This window comes from Rhipicephalus microplus, chromosome X (assembly GCF_043290135.1).
Source record: "Rhipicephalus microplus isolate Deutch F79 chromosome X, USDA_Rmic, whole genome shotgun sequence".
Lineage (NCBI taxonomy): Eukaryota > Metazoa > Arthropoda > Arachnida > Ixodida > Ixodidae > Rhipicephalus > Rhipicephalus microplus.
In genome coordinates, this window is record NC_134710.1 from 432,834,896 (window position 1) to 432,860,544 (window position 25,649).

A 25,649-nucleotide genomic window follows, 5' to 3' on the forward strand; every position below is an offset into this window, starting at 1 on the left:
AATTCCTAATCATAATGTGTGCTATTACCTCACCCAGAGTCATCTATCTGAGAACTTCTGATAATTCATGCTTCTTGATATTTCAAACAAAATTCAGAGGTTCCTTCCAGTTTGAATTAATGAGAGTCGATTCTCAGTACGGTTTCTTCACTTTCGGATGTCCACTAGCTTGCCCGCAAAGTTCGGAGCAGAGTTAGGCCGAGCCACAGCTTCGAACAGAAAGCTCAATTGTGACGTAGTGGCCGCAGGGCCCGATGTTTCGATTTCAATATGCGTGTATCTAGATCACAAGTACAAAGAGTTGTCTCGCGGTGATCTTTGTCTTCGAAGGTCGGGCCGAGATACACGTCTCTGACATTTACCACGAGTGCAGCGCATTATCATACCTAATCTGATGACTGATTTTCCGCTTGGGGCTATGACATCGCGACGCACAAGGAGCACGTGACGTTGCCTCAGAGCGAGCATCGGACCAATGGCAAGGCGTGCTAGGTGGAGCAAGGCTTCCAATTGAAATCCCAAACATATTTTTGTGCACTTGTATTGGAATAGAGTAGCTAGCTGAAATGAGCAATTTCAAGACTGAATACTCTTTATGAAATACTTTTGTGACGAGCTTAAAAGGCTGACACCAGGTTGGGCCACTGCGAAGCTGCAATTCCTGAAAAAGTTTTTTTTTTCAGCTTTTGCAATAATTTTTTCCACCTCGGCAGGCACCAAGAACTTTTTAGAGCACTTCTACATAGTTTTCAGAGCTACATAGTTTTCAGAGACAATATTATGGAATCGGATAAAAAAGGGGCTACAGAAAATGAAAATGGGATTTCTCTAACATCTGATATTTTTATGCGCCCATGGAGAATAAATCATTTTATGTTTTCTCTCTGGGATTCCAATTCTCTCTGGTTATAACAGATCTGTTTAAGGGGAGATGCTACTCGAAGACACTTTTTTTTAATATTCACCCTAGAGCAATGAAGCTTGAGCTGTTTATGAAACTTTTTAATGCTTACTTCAAATATATAATTAGTTTTCTTGCAAGTTGCATACTCTTAGCTCTGAGACATGACAAAGTGATAACCTTAACCCTTTTGCCCCCCTTTTTTAATACGTAAACTTCCGTAATTTTTTACCGCTGATAGTTCAAATTGTTTCAAATAAAGTGTAGAATACAAATAACTAACTAGGAGGCACATACAAAATATGTATTAGGCGTGAAAAGTAATAGACGTAAAAAGCCCATATTTCATCTACCCTAGTAAAGGTTTACATACAATTTTTCAACATGTAATAAAATATCGAAGATTCAACTAGATAATTGTATTTTAGGCAAAATTTAGGCAAAATAATATTTAGATGCGAGCACTATAACTGCCCGAAAAAGGAGTGGCACATAAAAAAAAAGGCAAAATTTGTGTTTTGAGAAAAACGAGTTTTAAAGTTAAAATTGAGTTTTTATTTATGAAAGATGTCTTTAAATGTAATGTAATTTTCACACCAAAAAGAACAACCCTTCTTGTAGTGGCCACTGCCACTAAAATACGCCAGCACCATGAGTTTGTCCCTCTCGGCTTTTTCAAGCCAGCTCCTCAGACATTTTCCTCTCAAACATGGCCATGAAACGCTTGCCAATCCTCTTTCACTTCATCTGGCAGATTCTCGTGCCAACTGCAAGCTAGGAAGAAGTTCGACAGGACTGCGCAATCTAAACTAAGTCCAGTGTCGTGGGATACAACAGTGCCGATGCCATTTTGCGGCCACGTTTGTGCCATATACCGTCGTACATAATGGCAATGTCGTCCCCGCTAAGTTCCCTCACTGTGAGCTCCTTCGACCTCGCAAGAATGGCGCTGACGTCATCCATTGCTGTATCACGAACTTTCTGGCTGATGGCTATGAATAACTTTTGACGCATTGGTTTTTGCAAGCCAACAGCTGCCGCAAATCAGACCAGCTGCTCGTGGCCTATTCCTACAGAGCGCGCCACCACAACGACTTTCACGCGCGAGCAATGGCTTTTTTCATTCATAATGGCGATAAATACACGAGAAAAGGATTGTTAAGCTGCGCAGCTAGACAAGACATGGATTCCGCAAGTAGGCTTCACAGCAAATACAGGTGCGCAGGGGCCAGTGGCGGTCGCCAATCCGTACAACGTGACAAGCCAGTTGCGGCGCTCGAAAAATGCGCGACAGTGTGCTTTTTTTATTATTTCTTGCGCTGCATTAGTTAGGGCAACTCTCATTATTTGAAGTGAGGCTCGACTCTTTGTCTCATGTGATCGATAATGGCGAGCAGAGGCCCATTATCGACGGCAAGGTGCTCGAAGACTGCATACTTTGGGCTTTTTAACAGGCACCTTGCGCTCTTTAGATGCAATTTTAAAGCATTTCCAGTCAAGTCTTGACAGGATTTTTTTTTTTTTTTTCAGAACAGTAGAGGTACTAATGTTATCAAAGCAGGTGCAAATAAAAAAATTGGTAATTTTGATTAAAAAAACTCAGGTTTTTCGACCCGCTTTTTCTCTTAAAAGTCTATTGCAATATTACTTGGATTTTACATGCTCCTTTTACAACATGCCAAAATCCTCTTCACTATGGAGGTCTGTTGTAGTAAGGTTATACTGTATATAAAAATTTTAGCTGAAAATGTACTTTAAATATTTAGAAGCAATATTCGGTCAGTTTGAACAATGACAAAAGGAGGTGGGATTTAGCTTGTCCGTATAGTTTCATTCTGAAAACAGCATGAAAAGCAGCGAGACAACTAACAAGATCAAACGCTGACAATCAACAAGGTGTTTATTTTTCTGAACATGCCTTCTGGGGGAGAGAACAGAACAGGAGGGATGAATGGATGTAAAAATTATTTAACATCTGCATGCATCCTACCCTATCTAGAACGGGAGGTGCTCAACTACTGGGCCAGTTAATCTCCTTGTAAGTTAATGCTATCAGTGGTGAACTGACAAGAGCAAGCCCCATGCAATGCATGATAAAAGCTTCATAACTTTCTAGAGTTACATTCTACATGTGCTTGCAGCCACCACTTTCATCATATGCACATTGCTCACATAGAATGTGATACCTGAACTGCAGAAATTTATGAATAATTTTTATGCCTTGCATAGAGCCCCTTGTGTGAGTTCATCTTTGATAGTGTTAACCTAACGAAAAGATTAGCTGCCTCCACAGTTAAGCAACTCATGTTCTAGATAAAGTTAAATGCATACATACGGTCAACACAACCATTTACCTTCTGTTTTCTGTAAACAGTGTTTAGGAGAAAAATGAATGCTTTGCTGGTAGTCAGCTCAAGGTCCTGTCTGCCCTTCTCGTTATAGCATTTTTTTTTTGTGTTGCTTTTAGTAATCAAGGAACAAGTTGCTCAAGCGAGCACAAAAACACTGAAGCTCACAAAGGAATAATTCATTTTTCCCATCACCAAGTGTCACCGTCTTAGGATAATTGGAAAGCCCAAACTTCAGCTTTTCCATTCCCCATTTGTACTGGAGTAAATGCGTAATCGTATAAACTGCAGTTAAACTTTGCAGCGAGATATCTTGGAGCACGGACATACTAGACTACTTAGAAAGGGCGGCAAACCATATGAGGAGCGCCAAGGTCAGCGTCAGTTCAGCGTCGGACAGTGTGCCGAAGGAAATGAACCTGAGACCTCGCAAACCAGTGTGCAGTGTCCGTCAATGCAGCAATAAAAAATATTCCTGAAAATCGGTTTCATGTCTCATTTGCAGTTCTGAGGTGAGGAAAACAAATAACAGTAAAATCAACATGTAAAAGTTTTTTTTTTTACTTCTCGTGCCAGCTGTTGAGAATAAGAAGAACCAGAAACTCGACATATAAGGCTCTCAAGCTTGGAAGTTACTGTACATCTTTGAGGCCACGTATTCAGCTAATACACTCAGGCCTGCTAATCCTACCAATGCACTTGAGTATGGTTCTTGATATGAATAGGATAGTTAAAATAGCGGAGGAGTTTTACAAAGATCTGTACAGTAGCCTAGACAACCACGACCTTAATGCTATAAGAACTAGCAGTAACCCAGATTACACCCCACCAGTAATGACAGAAGAAGTCAGAAAAGCTTTGGAGAGCATGCAAAGGGGCAAAGCTGCTGGTGAGGATCAGGTAACATCAGATCTGCTGAAAGATGGAGGACAGATTGTGTTAGAAAAACTAGCCACCCTGTTTACGAGGTGTCTCCTGACGGGAAGAGTATCAGAGTCTTGGAAGAACGCTAACATCATCTTAATACATAAGAAAGGAGATAACAAGGACTTGAAGAATTACAGGCCGATCAGCTTGCTCTCTGTAGTATACAAGCTATTTACAAAGGTAATTGCTAACAGAGTAAAGAAAACATTAGAATTCTATCAACCAAAGGAACAAGCAGGATTTCGAACAGGCTACTCAACAATTGACCACATTCATACTATCAATCAGGTAATAGAGAAATGCTCAGAGTATAACCAACCACTATACATAGCCTTCATAGAATACGAGAAGGCGTTTGATTCAGTAGAAATATCAGCCCTCATCCAAACACTGCGGAATCAGGGCGTAGATGAAGTATATATAAATATTCTGGAAGAAATCTACAGGGGATCAACTGCTACCATAGTGCTTCATAAAGAAAGCAACAGAATACCAATCAAGAAGGGTGTAAGGCAGGGGGACACAATTTCCCCAATGCTATTTACAGCGTGCTTACAGGAGGTTTTCAGAAGCCTAGAATGGGAACAGTTAGGGATAAGAGTCAATGGAGAATACCTTAGTAACCTGCGCTTCGCTGATGACATTGCATTGCTGAGTAACTCGGGGGACGAATTGCAACTCATGATTACGGAGTTAGACAAGGAGAGCAGAAAGGTGGGTCTTAAAATTAATCTGCAGAAAACGAAAGTAATGTACAACAACTTCGGCAAGGAGCAGCGCTTGGAGATAGGTAATAGTGCACTTGAAGTTGTAAAAGACTATGTCTACTTAGGGCAGGTAATAAGCGCAGAGCCGAATCACGAGATTGAAGTAACTAGAAGAATAAGAGTGGGGTGGAGCACATTCGGCAAGCACTCTCAAATTATGACAGGTAGATCGCCACTATCCCTCAAGAGGAAGGTATATAACAGCTGTATCTTGCCGGTACTTAGCTACGGAGCAGAAACCTGGAGGCTTACAAAGAGGGTTCAGCTTAAATTGAGGACGACGCAGCGAGCAATGGAAAGAAAAATGGTAGGTGTAACCTTAAGAGACAAGAAGAGAGCAGAGTGGATTAGGGAATAAACGGGGGTTAAGGATATCATAGCTGAAATCAAGAAGAAGAAATGGACGTGGGCAGGGCATGTAGCGCGTAGACAGGATAACCGCTGGTCATTAAGGGTAACTGACTGGATTCCCAGAGAAGGGAAGCGGGTTAGGGGGAGACAGAAGGTTAGGTGGGCAGATGAGATTAAGAAGTTTGCGGGTATAAATTGTCAGCAGCAAGCACAGGACCGGGTTAACTGGTGGAACATGGGAGAGGCCTTTGTCCTGCAAGAAGAAGAAATGGACGTGGGCAGGGCATGTAGCGCGTAGACAGGATAACCGCTGGTCATTAAGGGTAACTGACTGGATTCCCAGAGAAGGGAAGCGGGTTAGGGGGAGACAGAAGGTTAGGTGGGCAGATGAGATTAAGAAGTTTGCGGGTATAAATTGTCAGCAGCAAGCACAGGACCGGGTTAACTGGTGGAACATGGGAGAGGCCTTTGTCCTGCAGTGGACGTAGTCAGGCTGATGATGATGATGGTTCTTGAAAACGGTTAGAATAAATCTCGAGCGCTCCCTGTCGAAGCTTCCGAGGAACAAGCTAGGTCAAATCAGAGTCCTTCAATGCTTTACTGGTCACAAAACTTCGGCGCTAGTTTCATATAGGGTCCGCGGGCGCCACTACTGGCGCCACCGTCGCACTGAGGGGATCCAGCCGTCGCGCGTGCGGCATATTTGCCAGCTTTTGGCATGAAAACGCTCGCTGCTTCTGGTCTCTGCGCGCTGGGTTTCTTTTTTTCTTTTTGTAGTTGTTAGCGATGAATCGCCCGATTATTGTGTATACCACCTGCCTCCAATGGGGTTTTATTTTTTCGAATAAATCGCCATAGACCTCGGGCACGGTCGGCAACTGCTTTCGCGTCTTTGGGCGCAAGCGCTGCGCCGTGTTTACCGATTTTAAAATATCTTTTGTTTGTTTCCTTCAAGAAAACTTTGTAACCACAATACATACAGTAGCTCCGTAGCTGCGGACTGCTGCGGGCCTATCAATAATGCAACGAAAAAACAAACTGAAAAGAAGCAGGTATGCGTCCTTCAGAGTAGGCTTTTAATAGATCGGTTGAGTGCTATGGAATGCGCTGAGCACCCAGATACCTCAGTAATATTCTCTTTTCGATGAGGTGGTACGGGAACATTTAAAAGCGCTTCATAAAGGGAAAGGATCAAAACACGAAATGATGTATGTTGCACTGTGTGTCTTTCCGCGAACCCGCTTTTCAATCCTTGCAAAAAAGGAAGCGCAAACTTTTATCACATGCTACAAAAATAAATTTCAATATTATGAAGGGAGACAAAAGAGCGTGGTGCAGCGTACAAAAATTTATTGTTTGTGCTTTGATGTGTAACACACGGACGAAACAGAATATTGCCACGCAACAAAGACAAACGTAAAGTTCTACTGAATGAAGTTTATTAAAGCGAACTCATGCTCTGTAAAAGACTAGATGGAAACGCAAACGTCAAAGAAGCAGTCCGCAGCGTTGCCTGCACAGAAGACATCGATAAATTGAGTCACGCGGCATTTGCTATGCATGAATTGCTCTCGGGACGTCATTAACTTTCGATCCATGAAAATAGGGTCGAGAATACTTTCGAGCAAACAAGAAATCAAGTTAGTGACAAGGTGACAACCTTTCCATATCAACAATATTGCCCGACGCGATGTACAAAAAAAAGAGCAAACGGGCGCTTCAGTTGAAACACCAGATAAAAAACCGGAAGCGGCCACGCATAGTTACAAAACAAAAAAACGAATCCTGAGCGATAGTTCGTGGAAATATTAAAAGTGAAAGCACAAAGACACCAGAAAGGTTTTTTCGCATGCGAGCCTGGCCACAAGGTTATAAAGTTTGCAAACAAGTAAGGAAACACAGCTACTATTTTACTGATCAAACAAAAATCCGCCTATAAGTGAGCTGTACAATTATAGGTCCTGGAGGCTCGCAAAGGGCTGCTTTGCTTTTACACTACTCCTTCAGTTTGGCTTTCTCCCTCCACCAGCTGGGCATGTTGCTCGCTTTGTCACACGTGACTGCTTATTTTTTTCGCGTGTGAAAAAATGCAGGCGGCACCGAAGAAAAAGGTGTAGAACTTCAGCAGTCGTCCCAACAAAGTGGGTGGGGCAGCCGACAGCAGCTGAAGCTGTACGATTGTCCAGCAAAACCTGCTCAACAATGCCCATGTACACACCAGCACACGCAGTTTTCTTCACCAAAAATTCTTCTACATGCTCTTCAGCAATTTGGAGGAGGTTTAGCAGTTTGGTGGAGGGGACCTGAAGGTAACCTCTCGACTTCACAAGAATGAGGTCACTTGGTGATCGTTGCAAGCCTTTTAAAGACTCCACGCAGTCGGTGCAGCACATCTCAGAAAATTTTTGGACAACATAGCCGGTAAGGTAGTCTAAAATGCACTCCTTTAGAGACAAGTCCGCGAGGGCCTCTTCCTCACTCTCAGTCGGCTCTAAAAGAACGTCATCCAGGAGAATGGCCAGGGAGTCAACCTGAAACGAGAATTTTCTTTGTTTACATGCATGTTCGTGGAAAAATATCATGCACAGGTAAATGATGAACTCTGTGCATATTCTGAGTGAACGTCTGTTTAGCAGCTCTTTGCCGGAAAATATATTCCAGATGGAGAAACTATCAATAGCTCTTTTGTTTTCAATATGGCATCGTACATGATTGACAGGAGCAGCTTCCTTGTTGAAGAGGTCCTGCAGCTTGAACAGCAACTGCGGCCCGTCACCATCAACTGATGCCCCCTTGGGTAGGCGGACAAGGTTGTTGACCGAAAGCATTCGGTATATGAACAGGAACTGTTGAATCGTTGGTTGCCCTCCGTCACCAGCAACGTGTCTCGCAATGCCAAAAAACCTCTGAAAGTGAGACAACAGATTAGTCAATGCAGAAATAAAAAAGCTTACATGTTTACCTCAAGAGGATCCTGTCCGAAATTTTCAACCAGCACATATCGAAAACCTGAGGCCAGAAGGTTCTCCACAAGTGTGATAGTACTGAGTAGGGTTACTCGCAGCGCTTCAGACGTGCGCTTGGTGAGGAAGCAGGCTTGCCTTTGCTTCGGCAAACTCTCAATGTAATCACAACAGTTGTTCAGCCATGTCACGTTCTCTTTTAATGTCTGAAAAATATTCATGTTAGATCTGTAACAATAAATAAAAGCAGGATACCCATAATAACATATAAAGTCTCGAGTGGTATTTCTCACTGCAATGTGCTCCGCTTCATTATACTGCACGTGCTCCGGCCTCCGAGAATTCAAGCAGTCAAACAGGCCGTTCATTCGTCTGGTGAATGCCGCGGTCGCCTTTGAATCATGCAGCTCCTTGCACACATCTTGCCTGCTGTAAAACTCCAGTGAAGCAGCTGTAGATTCACTGAACAACTGAAGATAAAAAATCAGTAAGGTGTGGCTGAAGGAGTAGTTTCCCAAACATGCTACCTGCTGCACAAGAAAAAGTCATAATATTACTTGCCTGAACTGCAAGTCTCACACTGATTTTCTGGAAGGCATTGGGCATTATGTGTGCTTTTGTCAGTTTAGGCACAGCTCGGAGTCAAGCCTGGTCTTCCTCATACCCCAAAAGGGACTTGAAATGATCGTGGTAAACGTCACCTTCTGGCAGCTTGAAACAAAATTTCAATTATTGTTGTAAACAATTTGTACAGCAAAGTATAGCATAACCACGCCTCGTTTTTCTTACCAGAAACTTTCCAACCTTCTGAAGGTTGTTTCTTATGCACTTGAAAATGTGCAGTGGGTCGATGACAGTGTAAATCTCTCCTGACGGGTCACAGGGGTGTTGAAATGATGTTTGTGGGTTTTTTCTGTCCCCATGTATGCCTGGAAAGAAGAAATTTCAGCTGTATAACCATATATTACAGCAGTACTCTAGGATTGTTACAGGAAAAAGTTGTTACCCAACGACCTCAAAGCTGACCGGTTGCTTGTAGAATTGTCGCATGTCACAGCCTGGACAACAGCGCCAGAATTTTCCAAGTGCACAATGCACTGCAGCAGCAATTTAGCCACAACAGAACCAGGAGCAGCGCTGGAAGTGCAGAATGTTCCCACAGTTTGCGACCAGCCCCCAAGAAAGGGCCAAAACAGGAACATCAACACATGATCAGCGTCTTTCTCGTTATCCCCTGGCCTGGTGTGTTCAGCAAGGTTGACTTTTCCAAGCAGGGCCATATCAGATTCTCTGACATGCAGGCTTTTGCGAACACTCATCTCATCAAACATGAGTACTCCTGCAAAATAGAAATGGCCAAATGGCTTAGGAACAATGTCAAAAGTCACAGGCACTGCTTTTGATTTTAAATATAGATATTTCTCCAAACCTCGTCGTTCTCTTTCTGGGACCGCTGCAAGCTTTTCGTTCAGAGCAGCAAACAAGTTTGCATCAAACCCAAAGTCAGCTTTCATGTTCTTCATGTAAGTGTACAGAGTGCGGGGGTTAGGGAGAGGTAGAAATTCGTTGTCATGAAGGAACGTGTACACAGACGTTGACTTAACCTTCAGAAGGAGACAGTCATAGAGCCATTCTTTCCTGTACCTAAAGAGAAAAGTAGGAAACTGTTCTCACATTTCGAAACATGCTACATAGTGGGCCTTCAGGATAAAAAACATTCGTGCAGTGCATTTGGAATTACATGCATGTACATGACACAGACAAGATGCTTTATATGCATGCATAATGTGTGTGCACCAGACACCAAAAATAGGAGAGGGGGCTCATCATACTGAAACACATGCATTAAATAGTAAAGTTGTTTTATAATGAATTTCACATGCATTTACAGTAGCGAAACTGCTAAAAGGATACAAGCACATTATACCAGGTTCATGCGTAGGTGCTTCAAGAATACCCCATTCCATGACATGCTGTATGCTGCTTTCGAGCTGCATGTGCTGAAAGCCCAATGAACAGTAGGCACAGAGGAACCATGTTCAGGGGAAATACATGCGATCTGGCATTTCTCTGGCATATCGTATGTTATGCAACCATAGCATTTGACACGTTGCAAACATATGCAGCGCATTTTCCAACCTTGTAGTATGGGCAATACAAAAATGTATAAAGCTTCATCCGTCTGTAATTGTATTCATCCTCAATAAGCAACAGACACTGCAAAGTGAGACTGTTGGCACGTTAAGGATAAAAGGAATGCTGTGGAAAGCAAACGTAACTTTTATTTGAAACTGCTGGAGTAATAAAAAATAGGGGGTGCTGAAACAAAATCGATGTGGTGACACGCATATGGCCTGTTGAATCAATATTCTCAACATGCCCGAGGAATGTTAACATTAAAGTGTATTTTCAGCGAAGAAGCATGGTGGGGTAATCTAAAGAACCAAATTTGACACCGAAATACACCAACACTGCTCCCAAACATCCTACACGCGCTGGCCTGTTTTCTAAACTTACCTGGCAGCTTTCGCAGACTTGGCATTCGCCTTCATCACGCACTGATCAAAAATCAACTTCGTGCGGGTTGACATTTTTTGAAGGCTTTCTTCCAAGTTTTTTGTGCTTGCTCGCTTGCACTCTCATCTTGGCGAATTTCGTCTGACACAAGGTCAGCTGTTGTTTCGTTGCCCTAAGTTGGCACTTCAGCAGTTTAACCTCGGCGAGAGGGCTGGTAAATTCATCTGTCTGGCACGCCGAGTCCGAAGTGCGCGTTGGCCCCTCGCCGACAAGATCTGTGGGAAGTGCAAGATCTGCAAAACAATTTCAAAGATCGTTTCAAATAACGCATTTTCAGCTCACACACTCCTTCGAAATTTCACCGATATAATCACTGCACGGGCAAGAAAGTTAAAACAACATTGGACGTAAACTCACCTTCATCACACGACGCGGCACCCGATGTGCCTGGTTTGGCGTGAACTTCTGTTTTACGGGCACATGAGGACGACTCACGACGTCGCTTCGCTGGGGACCTTCTTGTCAGGGTCCGTGACCGCTACTTCGGCTTCGTCAAATACGCTGGCAAGCCGTCAAACTTCTTTGGAATGGCACAAGGCTTCAGAAGGGGCTTGTCGCGCGGAAGTGACACTTTTTCGCCATTCACCACAAATTCATCTGCGCGGACGATGTCACTGTCATCGAAATGCTTCTCGCACACTCTCAGATACTTAGAGTCGAAGCAAAAGTCACCCGTTATTTGCCTTGGAATTAAGCGCTTCCATTTCTCCCGCAGCACGCCGTCGCTGGGTAAACAGAACAAGAAAACTTTTTCTGTTCTGCCCTTGTACCCGAAAGACATCCCGGGACACAACACGTGTTCGGCATCGTCGCTGCACTAACGCCGCATCACAACAGCACGATATGCACGTTTCCCACACAAAGCAAACAACTCGCAGCGTCGTTCGAGCCAGCGCAACGCCGCCCGACCAGCCCGACGAATCCCCTCAGTGAGATGGTGGCGCCACCGCGCGGCAACCCAACGCATCATATGAAGCTCTCCCATTGAGTTACGGAGCAGTTTCGTGACCAGTAAAATTGAAGGACTTTAGTCAAATATACAAGCGTCAGTTGAAACTTTTCGGGGCACACAGAGCATGGCAGCTGCTGAATAGATCCGAGGCGGGCGGAAGCCATTTTGGCAGCAGCAACGATGCTGTTACGTAGCATAACTCAGTGGCAGTCGTGCGCTGATTGGTTCTTCATACATCGACTCGCTTCCGGCATTGATGCCGACGCTGCAGATATCTGAATTGTCCAGAAGTGGACGTTTCGGCCACCGTCATTGGCAGTGGCGACGCCTAGCAACGCCGGCATATGAAACGTCGGAAAAACTCTGGAAAAACACTGCATATGTTTCGGGCTTTGGAAATGGAACTGTATAGAAACACGACTACCTACACTTTTTTAATACAAACATGCCTGCTCACTGCAGCCAGCAAAAAGTTCACTATAATGGGTTAGGTGCACCTGACAGCTACAATTACCATCTCGCTTTCTGTCCACCTGGCTGCAAATGTTGCTTGGATATGCGACCTTCGCTTACATTCCAGTGCCTAATTATAAAAATACAATTGATATTAATTTTGATTGTCGTGTATAACTATATTGTGGGACTACTCGGCCAGCTAAAAGTGAGTCGACAATGGACATTTCAGGCGGAGCTGCCCCCCGGCGACTTGGGTGCACCCCCTTTTCTGCAGCAGCTGCTGTCGTTGGTGCGTGAGCTTCTTTCTACACGTGATGGCTCCCTTGCACCTGTCGACCAGAGGCAGAAGGACCTGCCTGACATACTTGCTCAGGTGAGAGACTGCAGTAATTGAGTGTTCAGCTGAGAGTGTCTTGCGCTCTGCTTCGCACGTTGTGTGTATCCAGATGCTGCTGCTGCAAAACAACAAAAAAAGAAGCACTGATTCTTACATTCTTGAGTGGCTCATATCCAAGATTGTGAGTGAGAGCCTCACTATCAGCTGTGCAAAAAAAAAAAATTTAAATATGGTCACGTCATGTGTAACACAGTTGAAACAGCAGAACAGCAAGCACAGCAGTCTTGATTTTCATTTTTGGCAGGGGCATTGTACACACATACTCTAGCATAATATGTTGGACGATGTATTCTTCACCTTCGCAACTGTGTGACCACATTAACCCCATGATCAGAGGCAAATATGGTGTTAAATTATCCATAAATTTACAAGCTTGAGAATGCATTTTGTATTATATGGTAGACTCTCATTAAATGCAACCTGGAGGGACAAGGAAAATATGTTCTGTTCAACACAAGTTCCATTTACTGAGAGATAAGAGGTGCAGAATGTGAGAACGAAACCAATCTTGTGAAAAGCGCCTGTTCTATTTTGAGCTGCATTTCTGTTAAACACATCTTTGTGTAGTAGAGTCTACTGTGTACTTAAATCTTTCATGCTCATGACTTCTTAGTAAGGGTGTGCGTATACTGTGGAGTCTCGATACATTCGTGGAGAAAAAAAAAATGCGGATAATAAACGTGTGATTCGGGAAAACGTACTATTCGAATTCAGTAAATATCGTGGCAGATAAGCCAATATTGAGGTGCTGGAGGAGTGACAGCCTTCATTGTTTGTGCCGTGCTTGTTAACTCCACAGCATTCCCCCCAAGCTGTTGTTGTAGTCATGGTGTGTACAAAAATGTGCAGAACGAGTGTGCATCTATATATACTGTGCCACGGTTGAAGGATATACAATTCTCAGCGATACCGCGCCAAGTGCTATAGAAAAGATGGTTTTTTAAAACCTGTTAGAAGATTTCGGCGGCCAGCGTCCCTGCCTGCCTTCAGGTCGGGGTGTGGGTGACAGAGAGTGGTGATAGAGCTATTAAGAGAAAACTCAGAGGGGATGATCAAGTAATTCAGATAAGGTGCGTAGGGGGCTATTAAGCAAAGCAGCATGGAGGGGGGAAATTAGGCACTGCGGAGAAGCCACCGGTGCCTGTGCGGCGACTATCTGCCACATATGCTTGCAGTTGCTGGCGGTACAGAACATTGCTGCTGAAAAATTGTATTTTCCAAGACTATATTAACTGGAACGTACTATTACGCACAGCTCTATGGGGTTCTTTGTATTTTTTGCAGTTGCGAACGTAGGAGCTGGGCAATCGTATTAAGCGGGAACATATCAACGAGTTGCTGCTGTATTTGTGCTTGCGAATATTTTCCTAATGGTGTTTGCTATTCAATGCGATTTGCACCAGGACATTAATATTGAACGTATTCAAACTTTCAGACGAAGGAAACATATATATTGGTTTATATTTACAGGTAATAAATAAAACAGTGATGAATATCCATGCAGCATACTTAGTCTCGCGTTTTGAAACATTGATGGAGCTAAGCCCAGCCAAGACTCCAAGAAGTAAGTTCAATCGCAGTGTGTGTAGCTGCGGTGCCCAGTGTTTCAAAGTACCGTATTTACTTGCATAATCCTCGCACTTTTTTTGCAGAAAACAAATGAAAAGTTGGGGGGTGCGAGAATTAGGCGGGAAAAATTTTCAGCAATAACATACAAAGCTGTTACTTATTACAGTAGACTCTTGGTAAACGAAACTATAAGAAACCAGAAAAATTTGTTCCGTTTAACAGGACTTTCGTTTATTGAGAAAGATGTAAAAAAATGCCGATTTATGTGTGCACACTCTCCTAATACTATTTTATGGATATCTAAACACTATGCGATGCACGTAACTCATAGTTTTTTCAGAGAGCAAGGAAACTACATGAGGTTTTTACGTAGCATTCCCAAGTTTATTAGGCACCAAATAATCACCGTGGACTAAAGAATGGATCACTTTTCTTATGTTTGAGTTCTTGCATTCTCATCTTCAGAATATTTTTCTCCATGTCACTTAGGCTTTGAAGAAACACTTCTGATTCTGGCTCCTTAAGAAAATCCTTCAGGTAAAACACAGCAGACTCTTCCGCCTGAAGTGTGCTAACTTCTGTGTACCTCTTCAGAGTGTTCTTCCAGCTCCTCCTCCTCCACTCATACTTTGTCAGCAATGCTTTGCACTGTGTTGTCAGGGAAAGTTGCAACACCACTGTCAACTTGCACGTATTCATCGAAGTCCAGTGTGATTTCCTTTAAAGCGCACTGCTCAATTACCTCGCCTTTCAAGGGCATCTTCGCTGTCGCATTCAAAGTCATCCAAGTCGGATGTCAGGTCACTTAAAGAAAATCCTGCATGCCTGAAGCAATTTGCTATGCTTGTGGGAGTCAGCTGCCTCCAGGTGTCGGCAACGAGGTGAACGGCACCAAGAACATCCAACTTGTACTGTTTATCCTGGCTCATGCACAAGAGCATCCTCTGTAAGAGACCCTTGCGGAAGCGTGACTTGAGGGCTTGGAAAACTTCCTGATTCATGGGCTGTAACAGTGCTGTGGTGTTAGCTGGGGGGAACTCCAACTGAATCGATTTCAGTCCTGTTACAGTCCCATGTCCAGGGCAGATGTCAACGAGGAAAAGGACTTTCCTATTTTGCCATGAAAATCGCGCATTCTCTGTGTGCAGCCATTTGCTGAAGAGGGCTTGGGTCATCCAAGCTTTCGAGTTGGACTCTTAAGTGATGGGCACGGTAGTCATTCCCTTGAAACAGCGAGGATTTTTTAAATTTTCCTATCACAAGGAGCTTCAACTTGTTGCTGCCCTACATATTTGCTCCAACAAGAACAGTCAGTCTGTTTTTGCTCAGTTTTCTCCCTGCGCCCAGTTCACCTTTGAAAGCGATTGATTTTGATGGCAGGAGCTTAAAAAAAGTGCGGTTTCATCGACCTTGTTTATGTCATCATCCTTGAACTGCCGCATTATCTCCGGCAGCCATCCTGCCCGCTAGTCGCGACACGCAGTCGCATCAGCTGCGGCAGCTTCTCCCGCGATAGTGTGAAAAACAAGGCCATTTCTTCCTTTAAACCTTGTCAGCCAGCCTTCACTGCACAAGAAGTTCTTTATCCCAAGCTGAAGAACAAACTCTTCTGCTTTGGCATGGATTAGTGGCCCGTTGATGGAAATTCTCTGGCTCCAGGCTCTACTAAGCCATAAAACCAGGCACCTCTCCAGTTCTTCGTGGTCGCCGTGATGCAGACGCTTTCTCTAGGGCTCGAATCGTGAAGTTTCGAAAGCATCTCGTAGCTTGTCCTTGTCGTGCAGGATCCTCGTTAGGCTGCTTTTCAAGACGCCGTGCTTCGTCGCGAGCGCCGTTTGAATATGAGGTGCTTTTGAAGTCAAGAGTGATGTCCATCTTTTTTTCCAACATCAGCGCATGGTATGCCCGCTTCTGCATCGCCATTGAAACAACGAAGTCGAGGCCTCAACTGCACGAGCGCTTACGAGCCACCAAAGTTGGAAGACACCAACGCGGCAATGAAGCACGATAGGCATCACGACGGCAGGAACGATGTGGCTGTAAGCTAGGCGATTCGAACAGACCGAACGACTTGATCAAGAACGGCAATGTAGCATTCGTTGCGCTGACTACCAACGAGGCGAGACTTACGACGACTAGAAAAGAAAAAAAAAAAAAAAAAGCCAGAACCCGAACTGGCTGATTCTCATGGAAATGGGTCCGCCAGAAGTTTTATTTTCGGTTCCGTTTACACGGTGAAGCGCAAATTTTAGTTCCGATTAACAAAAGTTTTTTTTGTCTTATCTGAATACAAAACCAACCGAATTACTGGCTACTGTTTCGTTTAAGTGGCAATGCCGTTTAAGCGATTTCCGTTTATCAAAATTCTATTGTACATGACCAATCACTTTCAACTTGAAAGCAGCCATGTAGCTTCCGTATCGCCCCATAGCATAACAGCGTAACAACATAACGGACACATGTGAAACACGCCGCAACGTGCTCTTGCCACTTTGGCTTGGCTTGAATTGGATCACTGGCTTGGATTGAATTTAAATCCCAAGCGTGCTATCATTGCAAGGGTGCAATGATAGCACGCTTGATGCTTAAGGGGGGAGGTGGGTCTTTAGACAACTTTTCTTATTTTTGGTGCCAGGTAGATGAAAATGGGCAGTCTTGAGCAGTTTTTTACGCTGATTTCAAATCTGTAATTAGTTTTTTGATAGCTACAATAGTTCATAAAATAATGATGTCTGAAATCAAATTAGTTTCATACTCGTTACGGGGCTTTATGAAAATTTAGTCTTGCTAAACTAAAATCTGAATGCATGACACTGTTGCTAAAGATCTACTGTAGGGGGTGATGCTATTTTTATTCATTCAGAAGCATTTTACATGAAGAAAAAAAGGATCATGAAATTACTATAAACATTTTTTTCTAATTAGCAGCCACTGCTACACCTAACTGTAAATTTCATGGGAGTGCACGAGTGATGAAAATAGCATCCCCCCCCAGATCATCACTACCAAACGAGGCTGGATTTCTTACCGGCTTCTCCAGAGTGCAAATGTTCAGGGTATCTCGGGACATGTCTGCCCTATTATCTTCTTTCGAGGACTCTTCCTATTTTTCGATAAGTACCCTGTAGCACCTTCAGAAATAGATGATGCAGCTTCATTAGCAAGCCCAGCTGTCTTCTGAACGTTAAAACATAACTGTCGATATTAGTGGATCACATCTTGAGGGCGAAACAAATTGTCTTTCGTGCATACTATCAGTCCTTTGCAGAACGCGGTCTTTTCATGGTGTCACGTGCATGAAGATACTTTCATGTTGGAAGACTATCTTTGGTGGCTGATGGCGTGAAAATCGCATAGTGTCTTTTGCAAGATTTGTACGCATTGTTGCAAAAGGACACAACGCACTTGCTCATTGTTCTGCTGATCCCGAACATGTCAAAAATAAGCTCAAAGAGCAATGACAGCAACAAGAAAAGTGCATACACTGCACAACTAACGTGTAGAACGAGATCTGTGAAAAGCAGAGGGTGATGGTAGTCATGGCGGTCAAGGCTTTAACTCGCCCAAAAAGGGGGGACCATACTGAAGGCCAGTTGCTTTGACTTGGGTGGCGGGCATCACATTGACCTACGCAACCCTCCCATGTGCTCGAGATGCTTACAAGCATTGAAAAAATAGAGGTGCTGGTTGGATCAATATATTTTAGAATCTGTTGGAAAAATGGCTACATATACGTAAAATATAACTTTAATATGTATTATTTTCATGCACGTGCATGCATCCGGCGTCCACAAAAGCCATGCTCGGAAAACAACCGAGCTCTTCCACCAGTTTTGATGCCATCACCAATGTGTATGGTGTTGTCGACACCATGGGCGCATCGGCAGGTTTCTCTCTGCTAAACCCAATCGCTGCGCTGTCTAGCAAGAAAATCAAATGCACCTTGCACGCTCGGCTGCCGCGAGAGGGCATGCTAGCGGAGTATTCCAGCAGCAGCAGAGACTGCAGCGTGAAGTAAAGTGCACAGCAAACCAGTGCGCGCATTTATTCGATCAATTTAAATTTTTTTCTGTGTTCGTTCACTGAATTTTTGTTATTACAATGTCCGACACATCTACCTAATGTTTGAAACAATGCAAACGAGCGATCATAAATAAATAAGACGTGACCCGTCTGAGTTGTCGCAGCGCTGGCAATGTTCAGTCTAGATGTATGGCAACTGCCTTCACCCTCCTCTCTGTCCCTTGCTTCTGTGATGCAACAGGAGGTAGTTAGAAAAGAAAACTAAGGAAGCCTTGCGGACGAGTGTAAAGCAGTGCACACTATGCGAGCGTAGCTGTCCCGCCGAACCCGACGGCGATAATGTGAGGACAGTGGTGTACCAACTCTTTCGTGAGTGAGGGGCCAAGCCTATTTCACTCTTCAGCCGGGATATATATATATATATATATATATATATATATATATATATATATATATATATTTATATAGGAAACAATTGTGTACTTAGGGCTTGTTTTTTTCGTCTTTACACAATAATAATGACATCTAACAGACAATAATACCAAGGAAGGTATAGGGAAAGTTATTACGCCAATTGTAATGTAAATGAGAAGAAAGAAAAGTGGGTGAAAAGATAACTTGCCGTGGGCAGGATCCGAACCTGCGACCTTCGAATAACGCCTTCGATGCTCTACCACTTAGCTACCACGACCGCTATCCCCCCCAGCCACTTTATCGGGTATCTATGCCAATTTAAACAGGGGACTGTCAGTCAGCGCCACTAGTAGCCATGGCGGCGAGTGTGGCGCACTCTTTATGAGCCTGTTTGGCGTCACGTAGAACGTGAACTTATTAGTAACTGGCAGCTGACCAAATAGTCCCTCGTATACAACCTAAGGCACAAAGTCTGCCAGTACGAGACCTTCGTTATTAAATACGGGAAACAAGTGTGTACCTAAGGGCTCGTTTTTTTCGTCTTTACGTAGTAATAATGAGATCTAACAGAACAGACAATAATACCAAGGAAGGTAGAGGGAAAGTTATTAGGCCCATTGTAATGTAAATGAGAAGAAAGAAAGAAAAGTGGGTGAAAAGATAACTTGCCGTGAGCAGGATCCGAACCTGCGACCTTCGAATAACGCGTTCGATGCTTTACCACTGAGCTACCACGCCAGCTATCCCCCCAGCCACTTTATCGGGTATCTATGCCAATTTAAACAGGGGACTGTCAGTCAGCGCCACTAGTAGCCATGGCGGCGAGTGTGGCACACTCTTTATGAGCCTGTTTGGCGTCACGTCGAACTTGGAACTTATTAGTAACTGGCAGCTGACCAAATAGTCCCTCGTATACAACCTGAAGGCACCAAGTGTGCCAGTACAAGACTCTCGTTATTGAATAAGGGAAACATGTGTGTACTTAAGGGCTCGTTTTTTTCGTCTTTACGCAATAATAATGAGATCTAACAGACATTAATAATAGTCTCTCGTATACAACCTAAAGGCACCAAGTCTGCCAGTACGAGACCCTCGTTATTGAATAAGATAAACAAGTTTGTACTTAAGGGCTCGTTTTTGTTCATCTTTATGCAATAATAATGAGATCTAACAGACAATAATACCAAGGAAGGTATAGGGAAAGTTATTAGGCCAATTGTAATGTAAATGAGTAGAAAGAAAAGTGGGTGAAAAGATAACTTGCCGTGTGCAGGATCCGAACCTGCGACCTTCGAATAACGCGTTCGATGCTTTACCACTGAGCAACCACGACAGCTATCCCCCCAGCCACTTTATCGGGTATCTATGTGAATTTAAACGTGGGACTGTCAGTCAGCGCCACTAGTAGCCATGGTGGCGAGTGTGGCGCACTATTTATGAGCCTGTTTGGCATCACGTAGAACGTGAACTTATTAGTAACTGACAGCTGACAAAATAGTCCCTCGTATACAACCTAAGGGCACCCAGTCTGCCAGTACGAGACCCTCGTTATTGACTAAAGGAAACAAGTGTGTACTTAAGGGCTTGTTTTTTTGTCTTTACGCAATAATAATGAGATCTAACACACAAGAATACCAAGGAAGGTATAGGGAAAGTTATTAGAAAAATTGTAATGTAAATGAGAAGAAAGAAAAGTGGGTGAAAAGATAACTTGCCGTGGGCAGGATCAGAACCTGCGACCTTCGAATAACGCGTTCGATGCTCTACCACTGAGCTACCACGACAGCTATCCCCCCAGCCACTTTATCGGGTATCTATGTCAATTTAAACGTGGAACTGTCAGTCAGCGCCACTAGTAGCCATGGCGTCGAGTGTGGCACACTCTTTATGAGCCTGTTTGGCGTCACGTAGAACGTGAACTTATTAGTAACTGGCAGCTGACCAAATAGTCCCTCGTATACAACCTAAAGGCACCAAGTCTGCCAGTACGAGACCCACGTCATTGAATAAGGGAAACAAGTGTGTACTTAAAAGCTCGTTTTTTGCGTCTTTACGCAATATTAATGAGATCTAACAGACAATAATACCAAGGAAGGTATAGGGGAAGTTATTAGGCCAATTGTAATGTAAATGAGAAAAAAGAAAAGTTGGTGAAAAGATAACTTGCCGTGGGCAGGATCCAAACCTGTGACCTTCGAATAACGCGTTCGATTCTCTACCACTGAGCTACCACGACAGCTATCACCCCAGCCACTTTATCGGGTATCTATGTCAATTTAAACGTTGGACTGTTAGTCAGCCCCACTAGTAGCCATGGCGGCGAGTGTGGCGCACTCTTTATGAACCTGTTTGGCGTCCTGTAGAACGTGAACTTATTAGTAACTGGCAGCTGACCAAATAGTCCCTCGTATACAACCTAAAGGCACCAAGTCTGCCAGTACGAGACCCTCGTTATTGAATAAGGGAAACAAGTGTGTCCTTAAGGGCTTGTTTTTCTCGTCTTTATGCAATATTAATGAGATCTAACAGACAATAGTACCAAGGAAGGTATAGGGGAAGTTATTAGGCCAATTGTAATGTAAATGAGAAGAAAGAAAAGTGGGTGAAAAGATAACTTGCCGTGGGCAGGATCCGAACCTGCGACCTTCGAATAACGCGTTCGATGCTCTACCACTGAGCTACCACGACAGCTATCCCCCCAGCCACTTTATCGGGTATCTATGTCAATTTAAACGTGGGACTGTCAGTCAGTGCTACTAGTAGCCATGGTGGCGAGTGTGGCGCACTCTTTATGAGCCTTTTTGGCGTCACAAACGTGAACTTATTAGTAACTGGCAGCTGACCAAATAGTCCCTCGTATACAACCTAAAGGCACCAAGTCTGCCAGTATGAGACCCTCGTTATTGAATAAGGTGAACAAGTGTGTATTAAGGGCTCGTTTTTTCGTCTTTACGCAAAAATGATGAGTTCTAACAGGCAATAATACCAAGGAATGTATAGGGCAAAGTTATTAGGAAAATTGTAATGTAAATGAGAAGAAAGATAAGTGGGTGAAAAGATAACTTGCCGTGGGCAGGATCAGAACCTGCGACCTTCGAATAACGCGTTCGATGCTCTACCACTGAGCTACTACGACAGCTATCCCCCCAGCCACTTTATTGGGTATCTATGTCAATTTAAACGTGGGGCTGTCAGTCAGCGCCACTAGTAGCCATGGCGGCGAGTGTGGCACACTCTTTATGAGCCTGTTTCGCGTCACGTAGAACGTGAACTTATTAGTAACTGGCAGCTGACGAAATAGTCCCTCGTATACAATTTAAAGGCACCAAGTCTGCCAGTACGAGACCCTCGTTATTGAATAAGGGAAACAAGTGTGTACTGAAAAGCTCGTTTTTTTCGTCTTTACGCAATATAATGAGATCTAACAGACAATAATACCAAGAAAGGTATAGGGGAAGTTATTAAACCAATTGTAATGTAAATGAGAAGAAAGAAAAGTGGGTGAAAAGATAACTTGCCGTGGGCAGGATCCGAACCTGCGACCTTCGAATAACGCGTTCGATGCTCTACCACTGAGCTACCACGACAGCTATCCCCCCAGCCACTTTATCGGGTATCTATGTCAATTTAAACGTGGGACTGTCAGTCAGTGCTACTAGTAGCCATGGTGGCGAGTGTGGTGCACTTTTTATGAGCCTGTTTGGCGTCACGTCGAACTTGGAACTTATTAGTAACTGGCAGCTGACCAAATAGTCTCTCGTATACAACCTAAAGGCACCAAGTCTGCCAGTACGAGACCCTCGTTATTGAATAAGATAAACAAGTTTGTACTTAAGGGCTCGTTTTTGTTCATCTTTATGCAATAATAATGAGATCTAACAGACAATAATACCAAGGAAGGTATAGGGAAAGTTATTAGGCCAATTGTAATGTAAATGAGTAGAAAGAAAAGTGGGTGAAAAGATAACTTGCCGTGTGCAGGATCCGAACCTGCGACCTTCGAATAACGCGTTCGATGCTTTACCACTGAGCAACCACGACAGCTATCCCCCCAGCCACTTTATCGGGTATCTATGTGAATTTAAACGTGGGACTGTCAGTCAGCGCCACTAGTAGCCATGGTGGCGAGTGTGGCGCACTATTTATGAGCCTGTTTGGCATCACGTAGAACGTGAACTTATTAGTAACTGACAGCTGACAAAATAGTCCCTCGTATACAACCTAAGGGCACCCAGTCTGCCAGTACGAGACCCTCGTTATTGACTAAAGGAAACAAGTGTGTACTTAAGGGCTTGTTTTTTTGTCTTTACGCAATAATAATGAGATCTAACACACAAGAATACCAAGGAAGGTATAGGGAAAGTTATTAGAAAAATTGTAATGTAAATGAGAAGAAAGAAAAGTGGGTGAAAAGATAACTTGCCGTGGGCAGGATCAGAACCTGCGACCTTCGAATAACGCGTTCGATGCTCTACCACTGAGCTACCACGACAGCTATCCCCCCAGCCACTTTATCGGGTATCTATGTCAATTTAAACGTGGAACTGTCAGTCAGCGCCACTAGTAGCCATGGCGTCGAGTGTGGCACACTCTTTATGAGCCTGTTTGGCGTCACGTAGAACGTGAACTTATTAGTAACTGGCAGCTGACCAAATAGTCCCTCGTATACAACCTAAAGGCACCAAGTCTGCCAGTACGAGACCCTCGTCATTGAATAAGGGAAACAAGTGTGTACTTAAAAGCTCGTTTTTTGCGTCTTTACGCAATATTAATGAGATCTAACAGACAATAATACCAAGGAAGGTATAGGGGAAGTTATTAGGCCAATTGTAATGTAAATGAGAAGAAAGAAAAGTTGGTGAAAAGATAACTTGCCGTGGGCAGGATCCAAACCTGTGACCTTCGAATAACGCGTTCGATTCTCTACCACTGAGCTACCACGACAGCTATCACCCCAGCCACTTTATCGGGTATCTATGTCAATTTAAACGTTGGACTGTTAGTCAGCCCCACTAGTAGCCATGGCGGCGAGTGTGGCGCACTCTTTATGAACCTGTTTGGCGTCCTGTAGAACGTGAACTTATTAGTAACTGGCAGCTGACCAAATAGTCCCTCGTATACAACCTAAAGGCACCAAGTCTGCCAGTACGAGACCCTCGTTATTGAATAAGGGAAACAAGTGTGTCCTTAAGGGCTTGTTTTTCTCGTCTTTATGCAATATTAATGAGATCTAACAGACAATAGTACCAAGGAAGGTATAGGGGAAGTTATTAGGCCAATTGTAATGTAAATGAGAAGAAAGAAAAGTGGGTGAAAAGATAACTTGCCGTGGGCAGGATCCGAACCTGCGACCTTCGAATAACGCGTTCGATGCTCTACCACTGAGCTACCACGACAGCTATCCCCCCAGCCACTTTATCGGGTATCTATGTCAATTTAAACGTGGGACTGTCAGTCAGTGCTACTAGTAGCCATGGTGGCGAGTGTGGCGCACTCTTTATGAGCCTTTTTGGCGTCACAAACGTGAACTTATTAGTAACTGGCAGCTGACCAAATAGTCCCTCGTATACAACCTAAAGGCACCAAGTCTGCCAGTATGAGACCCTCGTTATTGAATAAGGTGAACAAGTGTGTATTAAGGGCTCGTTTTTTCGTCTTTACGCAAAAATGATGAGTTCTAACAGGCAATAATACCAAGGAATGTATAGGGCAAAGTTATTAGGAAAATTGTAATGTAAATGAGAAGAAAGATAAGTGGGTGAAAAGATAACTTGCCGTGGGCAGGATCAGAACCTGCGACCTTCGAATAACGCGTTCGATGCTCTACCACTGAGCTACTACGACAGCTATCCCCCCAGCCACTTTATTGGGTATCTATGTCAATTTAAACGTGGGGCTGTCAGTCAGCGCCACTAGTAGCCATGGCGGCGAGTGTGGCACACTCTTTATGAGCCTGTTTCGCGTCACGTAGAACGTGAACTTATTAGTAACTGGCAGCTGACGAAATAGTCCCTCGTATACAATTTAAAGGCACCAAGTCTGCCAGTACGAGACCCTCGTTATTGAATAAGGGAAACAAGTGTGTACTGAAAAGCTCGTTTTTTTCGTCTTTACGCAATATAATGAGATCTAACAGACAATAATACCAAGAAAGGTATAGGGGAAGTTATTAAACCAATTGTAATGTAAATGAGAAGAAAGAAAAGTGGGTGAAAAGATAACTTGCCGTGGGCAGGATCCGAACCTGCGACCTTCGAATAACGCGTTCGATGCTCTACCACTGAGCTACCACGACAGCTATCCCCCCAGCCACTTTATCGGGTATCTATGTCAATTTAAACGTGGGACTGTCAGTCAGTGCTACTAGTAGCCATGGTGGCGAGTGTGGTGCACTTTTTATGAGCCTGTTTGGCGTCACGTAAACGTGAACTTATTTGTGACTGGCAGCTGACCAAATAGTCCCTCGTATACAACCTAAAGGCACCAAGCCTGCCAGTACGAGACCCTCGTTATTGAATAAGGGAAACAAGTGTGTAGTTAAGGGCTCGTTTTTTCGTCTTTATGCAATAATAATGAGATCTAACAGACAATAATACCAAGGAAGGTATAGGGGAAGTTATTAGGCCAATTGTAATGTAAATGAGAAGAAAGAAAAGTGGGTGAAAAGATAACTTGCCGTGGGCAGGATCCGAACCTGCGACCTTCGAATAACGCGTTCGATGCTCTACCACTGAGCTACCATGACAGCTATCCCCCCAGCCACTTTATCGGGTATCTATGTCAATTTAGACGTGGGACTGTCAGTCAGCGTCACTAGTAGCCATGGCGACGAGTGTGGCACACTCTTTATGAGCCTGTTTGGCGTCACGTTGAACGTGAACTTATTAGTAACTGGCAGCTGACCAAATAGTCCCTCGTATACAACCTAAAGGCAGCAAGTCTGCCAGTACGAGACCCTCGTTATTGAATAAGGGAAACAAGTGTGTATTAAGGGCTCGTTTTTT

The 25,649-nt window shown here is 43.8% G+C and overlaps 2 protein-coding genes across 2 annotated transcripts in view; one reads left to right on the top strand and one right to left on the bottom strand.

Moving 5' to 3' along the window:
* Positions 1-25,649, top strand: part of Cog6 (conserved oligomeric Golgi complex subunit 6) — a 137,136-nt gene that overhangs the window by 36,220 nt on the left and 75,267 nt on the right. The window contains exon 5 of the mRNA XM_037413177.2: positions 12,472-12,615. Within this exon, the coding sequence (XP_037269074.2) occupies positions 12,472-12,615 (144 nt within the window). The remainder of the gene's footprint in view (positions 1-12,471; positions 12,616-25,649) is intronic.
* LOC142776573 (uncharacterized) lies at positions 7,794-11,848 on the bottom strand. Its single transcript, XM_075880472.1, has 2 exons — positions 10,775-11,848; positions 7,794-9,596 (listed from the first exon to the last, which is right to left on the bottom strand). Exons 1-2 carry the CDS (start codon positions 10,797-10,799, stop codon positions 9,244-9,246), a joined length of 378 nt encoding a protein of 125 aa, XP_075736587.1. The 5' UTR covers positions 10,800-11,848; the 3' UTR covers positions 7,794-9,243.